A 13,862-nucleotide genomic window follows, 5' to 3' on the forward strand; every position below is an offset into this window, starting at 1 on the left:
AGTGTTTGTGTGAATCCCTCCCTCTCTCTGCCCTCCCTCCTCCCTTCCTTCCTCCCTCCCTCCATTTCTTTCTTCCTGACACAGAGTCTTGTGTAGGTCAGGCTGCCTTTGAACTTGTGCCACAGTTGAGCATGGCCTTGAACATTTGGTTTTCCCGGCTCTGCCCCCCGAGTGCTGGGATTACAGGTGTGCACCGCCATGTCCGACTCACTCAGCAGTTAGGATTAAACTCGGGGCTTTACAGATGCTAGTCAGGCAGACTGCAAACCGAGTCACAGCCCTAGCTTCAGACTTGAATGTATTTTCCACTGTCTGGCAGACATTTCTACGTGGAGGTCTGTCATCTAGATATGTCACATTTATTTACCATTGATGTCATCTGGGTATGTCCCGTTTACCATGGATGGAACTGAATTGTCAGCCCTCTTCCCCTTCCACACCCGTGCCAGCCAAAGCATTTCCCCATTGTGACTGGTGAATTTCAATCATCCCTCTCTCTAACTGCAAGGGCAGCGATCTGTCGGAGCCATCTCCCCTGCTTTCTTCCCTTCACACCCTACAACTCTCTGGGGTATTATAGCAATGCCACCTTGAAAGCAGGAGATCCCATTGTTTCTCCCCATCACCAGACTGCTTGGAAGGCATCTACTGAGATTGTCTCCCAGCTGCCCCTCAAGCTGGAAGGGGAGGGTCCTTTTAAACCGTCAAGCCATGTCACCTATGTGGTCCTTCAAGAACGTCTGTGTACTTCCGACTAAAAGCTCTTTTTTCTCTGTGTTCTGGGAGGTCTGTATGATCCTGTCCCTGTGGGCTTTCTAATAGACAGATACTCACCGCAGTCCTACCTGCCAGGAAAGCAACGGAAGCCCAGGAAGTTTGAGGAAACTGTCTCAAGGTTTAGGGTAGATGTGGCACCTTTCTAGCTAGCTCTGGACCCTTCAGCTTCTGAACTACAAGACCACTTATGAAGTTCGGGCCTGGGAGATAATAAACGCATGTCACAATGTGTCCCTGAACATCTCCAGGCTTTGTTGCTTGTGGTGTTTTCAAACACAACAACCTGAGAGGCTGTCAGTCCCATGTCCCCACACGGATCACATTGTGACCCTCTGTTTTCTTTGTGTTTCAATCCACATCTCTCTGTTCTAGAAGTACAGACATCAGAGCTCCAAGCTAGGGGAAGGTAGGCGTTTCCTGTGTCCTTTTCTAAGACCACATGGCTTTTGGGGAGTATACATGGCCTTTTCCTCGCCCACAGGTGACCACCTAGCAGGAGACTCTGGTCACTGCTTCTTACTTAGAAGCTGGCTGTCCCCTTACACTGTGATTTCCTCAGAAGCCAGACCCAGCCTCTCGGAGGCTTCTAGGAGCCACTTCTTTATCCCGGGGTGGTTTTCAGGGACACGGCATACTTGTTACCATCCTGGGCTATGCTTGTTCTTATGCTTACCAGGCCTGTCCTCCGAGAGGGCATTTCTGAACAGAATGTCCCCATGTCTTCCTTCCCAGGGACTGAGATGCTAGTGTTCTGTGATGTTATGTCACACAGTGGCCTAACATCATGATGTCCTTACTGTCTAAAACTCTGTGGTGTGTCTGCTGTGTTGGCAGTTTTAACCGTTGACACAGCCTAAAGTCTCCTGAGAAGAGATCCTCGTTTGAGCAGTTACCTAGGTCAGGGTCTTGGTCATTAACTGATACACAAAGAGCCAGTCCTTGGGCAGGCGCTCCTGAACACTAAGAGAGGAGAGAGTAGCTGAGATCATGTATGTGAGTAGACCTATATGCATTTATTTCTCTCAGCTCCTGACTGTGGATGTGATGCAGCTGGCGGCTTAAGTTCCTGCCTTGTTTTCCCTCCAATGATGGACTGCGGACCTGAGATTATAATCCTAATGGCCATTTATAAATAACCATATGTATCAGGTGTCAGTCTCCATGTGTGTAAGAGCTGGGATGGTTGCGTGCTTGTGCGTGTGTGTGTGTGTGTGTAGTGTGTGTGTGTATAGTGTGTGTATATGTGTAGTGTGTGTGTATATAGTGTGTGTATATGTAGTGTGTGTATGGTGTGTGTAGTGTGTGTGTATTGTGTGTGTGTATATGTAGTGTGTATATGTAGTGTGTATATGGTGTGTGTGTAGTGTGTGTTTGTGTGTGTATGTAGTGTGTATGTAGTGTGTGTGTGTATATGTAATGTGGGTGTAGTGTGTGTATAGTGTGTGTGTATATGTAGTGTGTGTGTAGTGTGTGTGTATAGTGTGTGTGTGGTGTGTATAGTGTGTTTGTGTATGTGTAGTGTGTGTGTATTGTGTGTGTGTGGTGTGTGTATAGTGTGTCTGTGGTATGTGTATACTGTGTGTGTATATGTAGTGTGTGTGTGTAGTGTGTGTAGTGTGTGTGTGGTGTGTATAGTGTGTGTGTGTAGTGTGTGTATAGTGTGTGTGGTGGGTGTGTAGTGTGTGTTTGTGCATCTGTGTAGTGTGTGTGCGTGTGTAGTGTCTGTGGTGTATGTAGTGTGTACTGTGTGTAGTGTGTGTTTGTGTGTGTGTGTGTGTGTGTGTGTGTGTGTGTGTTTGTGTGTGTGTGTGTGTGTGTGTGTGGTGTGTGTTTGTGTGTGTGTGTGTGTGTGTGTGTGTGTGTGTGTGTGTGTGTGTGTGTGTGTGTGTGTGTGTGTGTGTGTGAGTGTGAGTGTGTGTGTGTGTGTGTGTGTGTGTGTGTGTGTGTGTGTGTGTGATGAGATCAACATTGGATGTTACTCAAAGAACTGTTTATGGATAGGTCTCTCACTGGGACCTGGGGCATAATGACTAGGGTAGGCAGGGTGGACACCCAGAAATTGGCAGGCATTCATTAGTCTCTGCCTCCCTGGTGATGGGATTATAAACTCTGCCAGGCCTGGATTTTTACAAGGATTTTGGGATTGAGCTCAGGGCCCATCCTTGGGCTAGAAGGACTAAACATCGTTAGAGCTCTTTCCCCGGTTCTACTCTTTGCCATTTGAGATGTCACATAACACAGATGACAGCATGCTTTCTCTAAATCTCTTTTAAAGGTCTGGATTTTTCTGTCTTAGATTTTCTAGGGAAAGAAGTAAGAACGTGGTTAATCTCTGGCCAACTACTGAAACAAGATGCCTGGGTTCTGAGCTGGCTAATTCTGTTAGAATTAGTCTATTCCAGATGGACTGGTTTGAAGTCAGCCTATTCGTTTACATTTCAAACAACTATGCCACCTCAGAAAGGATATGCTAGAGGAAGCGATGAAATAAAAATAACCTGTTGAAGGTTGCTTAATGAACCACAATCTCACACCTGGGGACACCAAAGCCTCTGTAATTTTTTTCTCTTTTAAATTTTATGTAAATCATTCCCAGATGGTTAATAGAAGCATAAATTGCTTTTCCTAGTACGTGGGAACCTTCGAGCTTCATTTTTAAACTGTGATAACAAATATTAATTCACAATTACTGTACTGTTTGTGCTGTGTGTGTGATGTAATGGTGATATGTGTAGTGATTGTGTGTGTGGTATGTGATTGTGTATGTGTTTATGTGTGTGTTTGTGGTATGAAATGGTGTGTGTGTATGTGTGATGATATGTTCGGTGATTGTGTGTGTGGTATGCGAGTGTGTATGTGTGGTATGCAGTGGTGTGTGTGTGTGTGTGTGTGTGTGTGTGTGTGTGTGTTTTGAAAGACCTCTGATAGGGTAGCTTCACAGTGCCAGGAAGGCCACTTAGTCCTCAGCTGGTGCAGAGCATCAAGGCCTGTGGTAGGGACCCTGTGGCCAACCACTGAGGATAGGTAACATCCTGTGTTGATTGTTCTCTGCACACCATGTTGCTTCAGGCCTGGTGGGCCTAAGAAACTCCTTCAACTTCTGACACCATGCAGCTTCCGGGGGCTCCCCGAGGGCATGCTGTTGATACACAGAAGTCACAGAGAGGTGACCGTGAATCAGTGGAGTCTCTCTCTGGTGGCTATTCGCTCATGCCTCTCCTGAAGGATGGTTCACTTGTGTGCAGGGTCAGGGTGGGTCTGAGTAGGGGAGCAGCCAGCTCAGCCGTCAGTGGGGTGAACCAGGCAAGCCTCTCTAGTCATCTCAAAAGCCAAGGCCTGTACCTCTGGCCACCCTTCATTACACACTGCTTCTTCAGAATTTCTGCTTGGAGTAGCCTCATAGTCTTTTAATTTCTGTCACATACGTACAGGCATACATGTGCATGCTTACACATGTATGCACACACACATATACATGCATGTTCTTGTATACATGAGTGATTTATCTTTTACTTCAGTAGGTGTTGCCAGCTTCTCCTTGGTAGGGAGTTGAGCCTATTAATGGCCTTAAAAATACATTTTCTAAGTCTGTTTTCTTCATCGAAAAGGACGGCTTGAGAGTTACAGCTGACGTCACTTTTACCCCACATTGTTGCCACACGATCTGTCCCTGAGGGGCCTCTCCATGCAGAGGCCACCGCTTGGATGGGCTGTGTATGTCTGTTGCTAAGCCTTTCCCCAGAAGATGGAAACCAATGGAAGCATGTTACATGAGAGCCCCGTCCACCCAAACATTGTCGTTGTGTCTACTGTATAAGCCACATCGCCTATACCTGTCATTCTGTGATGATGTTTTACACGGAGACCAGCTCTAAGCCCATCCCTTCTACTCCTCTCCCTCCTCCTATATCCTTCCTCCTTTCTTCTTCTCTCCCTCCTCCTTTCATCCTTTCTCTCCGTCTATCCTTCTTTCTTGTCCCTCTTTCTGCCTATGCCCCGTCTTTGAGATTCCAGGCCGACTGCAAAGTCTCAATCCTCCTGCGTTAGACTCTAAATGCTGAGATCGTGCCCAACCTTCCTGGAGACCTTTCAGTGACCTAGAGATTCATACATAAACACATACAGATTCACACACACACACACACACACACACGCACGCACACGCACACACACGTGCCCATTCATGTCTTGTTTACCACAGTTTGTTTTCTGCCACTACTGTCTTGTTGGTTACATTCAGGAAACACCCGGAGGCTTCATGACCTTTCCCGTGATTCTTTCTGTAAAGAAAGACTGTGCAGAATTTCATTCTTGGTTTCTCCAGGTCCCAGAAGGCAGAGCTTCCCAATGAAGGGTACATCTTGGAACTGGATCACTGCTCCTCCTTAGAACACCTGGCAGACCAGAAGCTCGTCCCGGAGTTCATCAAGAAGGTAAGCACCACAGTGAGACAGGGAACGGCTCACAGGGCAGGTGCCTAAGTGGATGTGCTGGAGAGCCGTGAGCCCGTTCGCCACACTGCAAGAGTACAACTGGAGATGGCTCTGGAACAAGATGGTCTTCTGCTGAGGCCGGGGCAACCCCGTGTCTTGTCTTCTAGGGCTGGAGTTGGATCCGGGCCTACAGGCTCACTACTGAACATACCCAAACCCTTGAATGGGTCTGACTCACAGGTGCCATTTTGTTATAGTGATTAGTTAACTGCCTGGCTCTGGGTGGGTCATGCGGTGCAGCACCCAAGACAGACAGACAGACACACACACTCACACACACACACACACACACACACACTCACTCTCACACTCACACAGACGGAGGATAGAGGGTGCATTCTAAATTAAAGATGGACAATGTCTACTGTACTAGACACATAAACCAGTAATAGTTATTGTAACCGAGTCTTGGGCTCTGCTCACTCACAGGAGCCACACTTCTATGACTGGCACTCAGTAGGTTTTTCTTACACCACCACAGGCCTGTGAGTGACATGATGAGCAATGACATTGCGGAAGCTTTGATGTGACTAGGTCCTGGGAAATTTCAGAGCCTTTGTCATCTCGTGGTACCGCAGTGGTACCTGCAGCCCGTTTTTGACATGTCACAAGGAAACTGACTGGAATGGTCCCACACAAGTCCAAACAGCCACTTGAGGTCCAAATAGCTAGTGATCGGATTTTCTAGTAAGTCTTGCTGATTGTCAACTTTGAGCCAGGAATTAGAAGGCGCTGGGACACAGCACAAACTCACTGTGGTCCTGATGGCTGGGTAGGCAGGGTAGGGAAGCGGTGCTGTGAGGAAGCCACTGACCTGAAGCACAGGTTACAGAGGCTACCTGGGATGGGGGAGGTGGGAGGCTGGGATGGGAAGTAGGAGGAATATTGGTGACATGGCTGTGCTGGGACAAGTCAAGCCGAGGCAGTGGGAACAATGGAGGTCAGGCATCATACCCAGGTGGAGAAGAGGCCAGAGAGAGCCAGCCTTCAGCAGAGAGTGCTATGTTATGAGGAACTTTGCAGAAGAGCGGAGAAGTGAGAGTTCCTTTAAGGGTTGTTTGTTCTCTTCCCTCCTTTTGGCATCGGCATCTGTTGAGCATTCAAGGCTCCAAGGCCCTGGGAGTAATCACTCGCTTTGCAAGGAGCCGGGAGCCCCAGACCGAAAGCCAGATGAGCTCTCCAAGGGTCAAACGAAGCTAATTTTACTAGGGCCATGAAGGGCTTCTCTACTTTGGTAGAATTTAGATGATTATTTAGGAACAGAGGTGGGTTCGTTCGTGCTTACACGTGTATAGATGCAGAGACACAGTGTTTTTCTAAATCACGTGTCTACATGAGTAGGGCAGTCTTCATTGCAAATAATACTCTAATAAAATGGACAGAGACCTCCTAGGAGCTGCAGTTGCTAATGACCTGAAGCCTGGGGAACATGTGGTTACAACTTGGTTGCTTGAGATAGCTATGAGTGGGGGGGGGGAAGGTGGGGGGGAGGGGCTGTGTATGCTACCTCCAATGTGCTCCTGAGTGCCTTGGCCAGAACCAAACAAGACCATTGTGTGGCAGACCCATTGCATTAGACGTCCAGGAGTCAGTACCCTGCTCTGTGGGTTACTTGGCTGTTGTGCTTCCTTAATGCAACATTTGTATAGGGACTAGGCCCTAGAGGACGTTAGCTGCATTCTACTTAACTTTTAATTTCCCCTCTTAGCCCAGCCGTTTCTTTTCCCACTCAACGATATATGGGAGTGTCTAGGCACTGGTGTCTGAGGACCATTTAATAATTGTTATAATTGCACCTGCTCATTCTATATGTTTAATAAAAACTCTGGGTTGTGGATAATTAGTGACTGCTAGTGGAGGGGGAGTTGGTTTTTCTGATTCATTGCCCTTCGGGTAGGAGATGGTGGCATTCCCATCCGCCTGTGGCTTGCTGTCATTACTGTATATCCGGTCATCGTGTGTGTGAAGTAAGGACTCCTCCTCCTGTACGGAATAGTCGTGTCTTCAGATAAAATGGTAATTAGCCTGTTTGCCATTGTCCCATCAAAAGAGATAAACTCATATTCTCTTCCTGTTAGAGTTTAATGCAAACCAGGCTGGTTTTTCTCCCGTAAAAGCAAAGTCTCAATATGATTTTCCCACCAAATGTTTTAAATTAGTGGAACTTTTTTGGCTAGAAAGTCTGACTAGAAGTGGGACGAGCCCTTATTATTTCCCTCAGTTTGGAAAAAGTAAAGTCATCTCTGTGTCCTGTAGAATCTCCTGAAGGCGCTATAATTTACAGTCCCCTCCCCTCAGCCATCCTTGCACAGAGGGTCTGAGAGCCATGGTGTGGTTAAACCTAGGGTACTGTGTGCTGTTTTCCCACTTTTACCCAGCAGGGTATCAGCCAAAGGGCCTGTGTGTAAATGATTGCAGAGCACAGAACATTTCAAATGCAGTCTTGGAAAGCTTAGCAAGATTCTTTCCAAGTCCCAGAGCCAAGGATACAGAGGAGGCTGTGGAAATGACTATGTCCCCTGAATTCCCTTGGGGCCAGGACTCAGCTCTTGTCCTAGGGGTAGGTCTGGGCTGACTGAGGCCCTCAGGCATAGCCTGTTCCCAGAGGAGAGTGGAAGAAACCAACCCCACAGTGAATGGTCTGCACGTTCATTCATAAAAATGTTCAAACCTCTTATGCTATCTGGACTTCAGGGCAAACCGCAGAGGCAGGAGCCATTACTGACCCAGACGCTGGTCCAGCTTTTAAAGTGGTGGCAGCGGGAGGCTGGAGCCAGTGACACCAGACAGTGGCTCACAAGTGTCACAAGCACACGTGTATAAATGAGGATTGAGGGTGCAAAGCTCTTTGAAGGCTTTAGGGTCACTTCATAGTCTTTCAATACCTGCTTGTGACACATCTTCAAAGAGGACCCCGAGCTGGCCAGGAAGGCTCGCTCTGCCTGGCACTGGGAGCTTAGTGAGTGTTCTGAACAGTGGGGCCTGCCTGGGTCTCCCCTTCCCAGGGAAAAAGAGGCACTGAGGGCTGCAGAGAAACCAAGAGAACTGAAGAAGTGGCGTCCAAAGACGGCTCTGTAAATCAAGATGGGAGGGGGAAGTCAGTAGTGCCCCATGCCTGTGGGGGCAAGAGTGTGAAAAGACCCAAGGCCAGGCTCTGTCTCCAATGTGGGGTAGATCCGTAGGCAAAGGTGGTCTCTTCATGGGTGGGCGTCTTCTGGTCACATGGGAAAGGGTCTTGCTGTAGCAAGTTCACCTGAATTTCCTGTGGGGATGCTGGGAATGGCAAGGAACCTCGAGCAGGAGTACTAGAAACAGCAAAATATCAGTGGCAGGTCATGACAGATCCTGTAATACCAGCACCCAGGAGGCTAAGGCAGGAGGATCAAGGATAGCCTGGGCTACATTGTGAGACTCTTGTCTAAAAATTCAAGGGCTGGTCCACACGTCTCTCGGAGAGCATTTGCCTAGCATGTGTAAGACCCTGGACCCAATTCCAGGCCACAGGAGAAGAAAAGGAGAAATTAGTGTCTCATCCCTCTGTCCCCCTCTCTCCTTTCCTCCCTTGCGGTCCACTTTTGTTGATACATAGGCTTGAGAGGTCATAGGTCACAGGTCATGCTCCGCTTCTGTGGATGAAAGCTCCCTTATCCTGTCTAGGAGAGGCCACACTCCCTTTTCCTGGTTCAGGTGACCTTGCTCCCGGGCTCAAGGTGCTGGGCCTTGTTCCTGAGATACCCCCCTTGATGATGGAGCCAGAAACCTGTAGGACCACTCAGGAACTAAGAGTGTGTTACCTTGAGTGAGGACAACTATTGCAGGGACACCAGGCGAAGGGAGTACGTGACCGGATATTCGTTGGATTGCATTTGGCAGAGGACACTGCTGATGCCTCCCTAAGGGGAAAACCTGATAGCCTTGGAGTTCTTGAACAGAATGGCAGAATTGACGCTTTGTCTGTGGGGCAAGCATGGCTTGGTGCTTGCTAACTGGGAACTTATGAGTGTTCAGCCCTCTACAAACAATTAGAGTCTAACTTTATTCTCTGGAAGATTTGTTTTATTGTGTATTTTTCTGAGGTTATGTACGTGCACCACGTGTGTGCAGGTACCCCCGGTGGCCAGAGAAGGTGTCTGTTCTTCCAGTGCGAGCTGTCTGTCAATGTAAGACCAGGGAATCAGTTACAGTTTCAGTTCTCAACTTGACATAAACCCAGAGACACCTCAATTGAGGAATTTTTCTAGATCAGATTAGCCTATGGTCATATCTTTGAGAGGCATTTTCTTAGTTGCCAGTTTTTGTAGAGGGCCCAGCCCACTATTGGCAGTGCCATTCCTAGGCAGGTGGCCTAGGCTCTATAATACATAGCTGACCGAGGAAGCCAGAGGGAACAAGCCAACGCTGATTCCTTCTGTGGTTCCTGCCTCTGCCCTTGGCCGAATTCTGTCTTGCTGTCCTTCAGTGATGGACTGTGATCAAAACATGTAAGCCAAATAAACCGTGCCTCCCCAACCGTGCCTTTGGTCATGGTTTGTATCACAGCAACAGGAAATAAACACAACAAAAACTCCAGTCTTTATCAAGAGCGCAAGTACTCTGAGCCCCCGAGCCTTTCTCCAGAGCCAGGGTCTGACTTGATTTGACACAAGATTCCAATTCAAAGTGAAAAGAAAATTCTGTAAAACAAAAGGCTTCTGTGCCCTTGCCGAAGTCCCATTTGTCAACAAACCATGATAACCGTGGCATTTTTAAAAGGTGGGGAAAAGTGAGGGTTTGGGGTTTGGGGAGGAGAAATAAAAGATGGAATCCCAGAATGAGATCTCGTCAGGGCAGAGCAAGTGAATTCAAGGCTTGCAGAACAGAATGGGTTTGGCACTCAGGGAGGGAGGGAGGGAGGGAGGGAGGGAGGGAGGGAGGGAGGGAGGGAGGGACAGAGACAGAGAGACAGAAGAGAGAGAGAGAGAGAGAGAGCAGAGACACGGACAGACAGGGAGTGAATGAGTCAGCTACAGGAGATGAAGGTGGGAACCACAGGACTACTACATAGGGATGGGTAGACCGCTCTCCCTCTGAGGCTGGAGGAGGTAGGAGGGAGCTGAAGGCTTAGAAGTTCAAGGGGGCTTGGCTGCTGTCTGGAGGCTTCTCTTTTCTTTGGAGGTTCCTCTGCCTCCCCTGCAGCTCTGACTGCATTTTTTATTGTCTGTGATCTCCCTGTTCTGTCCAGAGGTCATTGAAGTCCCTTGGCACCCACTCTAGGGGCTCAAGTCATAAACTTGCCCATTCCTCCCTATGGGGTCCATCCCTCATCCCTCTTCCTCTGTATGATGCAGTACTGGTTGGTCAGAGTTCACCCTGTCTCCTTGAGCAGGCCTGTGGGGCCCTGCTGGATGGGAGATTCAAGGACTATCTTAGGGAGCCCTTTCATGTCCCATGCTCATGCCTGTCCCACAAACCCACCAGTAACTGGGGACACAACGGCAGAGGTCAGGGGCGCATGAGAGCACAGTGGGGCAAGGGGAGGGGTCATTCTGGAGACATGGTGAGACAAACGCCATCTACAGTGTCCCAGGTCCACACACATAGATTCCGCTGAACAAACGAGCAACAGGTGCCCAGTATATGCCATCGCTGCCAATAGTATCCACTCATATCCACTCATATGTTCACACATATCGGCTCTTCCAGCTTGGATGACTGCTACCCCTCGGTCTCTGATGAACGATGGTGTTTATGTCCTCACCAAGTCTGCTCAGTAGAGATGACAGCAGAGCTACTTACTTTAAAGTGTATAATGGCCCTGTTTAAAAGATGTGGGCCGGCAAGATGGCGGGGTGGGTAAGGTCACTGTTGCTGAGCCTGGGGACACAAGCGTGGTCCCTTGGTCCCGTATTGTAGCAGGAGAGGAGCGGCTTGCTCTTTAGCATTTATTCAGGCTGTGCCGTGAGCACCCGTGTGAATTGAGCCCCGTGCACAGGAGTGTTAAAAGTGAGAATTCTTTCACTGCTGCGTGTCACGTATCCGAGTATTGGCAAATAGTACCTTTCCGGCCAATAATGGGACATTGTGCATTCTTTTTTGTTTTAAGTAAACGAACTCTTCAGAGTCTGATGTCGAGTGTATCTCATGACAGTCCGGGTTCTGTAACTGAAATACCCCACAATATACTGAGTGTTAGTAGAAAAATGTGTTACTGTACCTAGATCAAATTAATAAGTTAAAAATTAAAATTAACAAATTAAGGATTTAGCACCTGCGTTCATGACCACATCTGACACTGCTGCCTAAGTTCACTCTTTTAAACACGGTCCGGTTTTCAGGGTCTGTCTTAAGGGAAGTGAAACTTAGAACGGCACCGAGCACCCGACAGAAAATAACTAAAGAAAATGCACTGTTTTCCTCATGGGGGAAAATGGTTTCGGGTCACCTTTGCTGTGTAATTTGAGGGTGCGTGAGAGACCGCAGGTGCCTGGGTGCCAGATGTCGACATGAGGGGTCTTCCTGTACAGCTCTCCGCCTCATTACAGCTCGCTCACTGAACCTGGAGCCTAGCAGTTTATCTGGCATGGCCGCCCGGTGAGCCTGTGATTCTACTGACAGCTGCACACGCTGTACCTGCTTTCTGCATAGCTTCTGAAGAGCCGAGCTTGGGTGTCCATGCGTGTGCCGAGGTCATGGAGCCATCTCCCAGCCTGTAACTGGTTTTTTTTTTTTTTTTTTTTTTTTTTTTTTTTTTTTTATTAACTTGAGTATTTCTTATATACATTTCAGTGTTATTCCTTTCCCTGGTTTCCGGCAAACATCCCCTCCCCTCCCCTTCTTTATGGGTGTTCCCTCCCATCCTCCCCCCCTTGCTGCCCTCCCCCCAACAATCCAGTTCACTGGGGGTTCAGTCTTAGCAGGACCCAGGGCTTCCCCTTCCACTGGTGCTCTTACTAGGAAATTCATTGCTACCTATGAGGTCAGAGTCCAGGGTCAGTCCATGTATAGTCTTTAGGTAGTGGCTTAGTCCCTGGAAGCTCTGGTTGCTTGGCATTGTTGTTCATATGGGGTCTCGAGCCCCTTCAAGCTCTTCCAGTTCTTTCTCTGATTCCTTCAACGGGGGTCCTATTCTCAGTTCAGTGCTTTGCTGCTGGCATACGCCTCTGTGTTTGCTGTATTCTGGCTGTGTCTCTCGGGAGAGATCTACATCCGGCTCCTGTCGGCCTGCACTTCTTTGCTTCATCCATCTTGTCTAATTGGGTGGCTGTATATGCATGGGCCACATGTGGGGCAGGCTCTGAATGGGTGTTCCTTCTGTGCCTGTTTTAATCTTTGTCTCTCTATTCCCTGCCAAGGGTATTCTTGTTCCCCTTTTAAAGAAGGAGTGAAGCATTCACATTTTGATCATCCATCTTGAGATTCATTTGTTCTAGGCATCTAGGGTAATTCAAGCATTTGGGCTAATAGACACTTATCAATGAGTGCATACCATGTGTGTTTTTCTGTGATTGGGTTACCTCACTCAGGATGATATTTTCCAGTTCCGACCATTTGCCTACGAATTTCATAAAGTCATTGTTTTTGATAGCTGAGTAATATTCCATTGTGTAGATGTACCACATTTTCTGTATCCATTCCTCTGTTGAAGGGCATCTGGGTTCTTTCCAGCTTCTGGCTATTATAAATAAGCTGCGATGAACATAGTGGAGCACGTGTCTTTTTTATATGTTGGGGCATCTTTTGGGTATATGCCCAAGAGAGGTATAGCTGGATCCTCAGGCAGTTCAATGTCCAGATCTTGGTACGCGGCCGGCCTCAAACTCTTCATCCTCCTGCTTCAGCCCCCTAAAAACTGGGGTTATACGTATGTGTTATACTCCATTTAACGTACAACCTTTTAGGGATACATTCCCAACAACCACATTTCCTTTAATATTAGTTACTAGCCTAGCTACACACATATATTTTAAACTCTACGAATTTTATACGCGTGGAGTCTTCTCCCCACATACTTCAAGAAGCAGTTTTATGCTGTGCCTCTTTAGTGGGTCTTCTCCTCTTGTGACTCTGTAGTCTGAGTGCTGACAGGGACACCTGGCACAGACATCGCCTTCATGTGCTTACTCCGACACATCATTTGGGATCTGCATTCTTACAGTTCACTGGTGGTGGCAGCAGGGACAGTCTGACGTCAACATGTGCTCATACATCTAACCCCTGGCTGATGTTTGAGCTCACCCTTCTGTGAATGCCAAGTCTTAAGGAATCATGTGCTCCGGGTCAACCGCTATACAAAATAAAGGGGAAAGCCCCTTTTATTGAAGCCTGTATAAAAGTGGGTGAGTGTGTAAGGAGTCAGCACAAATGGACTGAGCTTGCCATGGGGGTGCATCTGTGATCACAGCACTTGGAAGGCTGAGGCTGGAGGATCCGGCTAGCCTGCATCTTCTGCTTGCTCCGTGCCCGGCTGTCATCCCGGTCACAGTGGTCCCTTTGAATTTATAATCCCCACACAGCCTTTGTAAAAGCTATCTGAAGAAAACTTAGTATAGCCTCCCCTCAGTGCTTTATGAATTTTATGCTATAGGAAAATTTTAACTTTTATTAAAGGTACTC

General features: G+C 48.0%; 1 protein-coding gene across 1 annotated transcript in view; it reads left to right on the forward strand.

Moving 5' to 3' along the window:
- Positions 1 to 13,862, forward strand: part of Rftn1 (raftlin, lipid raft linker 1) — a 181,173-nt gene that overhangs the window by 84,425 nt on the left and 82,886 nt on the right. The window contains exon 3 of the mRNA XM_032900531.1: positions 5,102 to 5,210. Within this exon, the coding sequence (XP_032756422.1) occupies positions 5,102 to 5,210 (109 nt within the window). The remainder of the gene's footprint in view (positions 1 to 5,101; positions 5,211 to 13,862) is intronic.

The sequence above is a fragment of the Rattus rattus genome, chromosome 4 (assembly GCF_011064425.1).
Source record: "Rattus rattus isolate New Zealand chromosome 4, Rrattus_CSIRO_v1, whole genome shotgun sequence".
NCBI classification, from domain to species: Eukaryota; Metazoa; Chordata; class Mammalia; order Rodentia; family Muridae; genus Rattus; species Rattus rattus.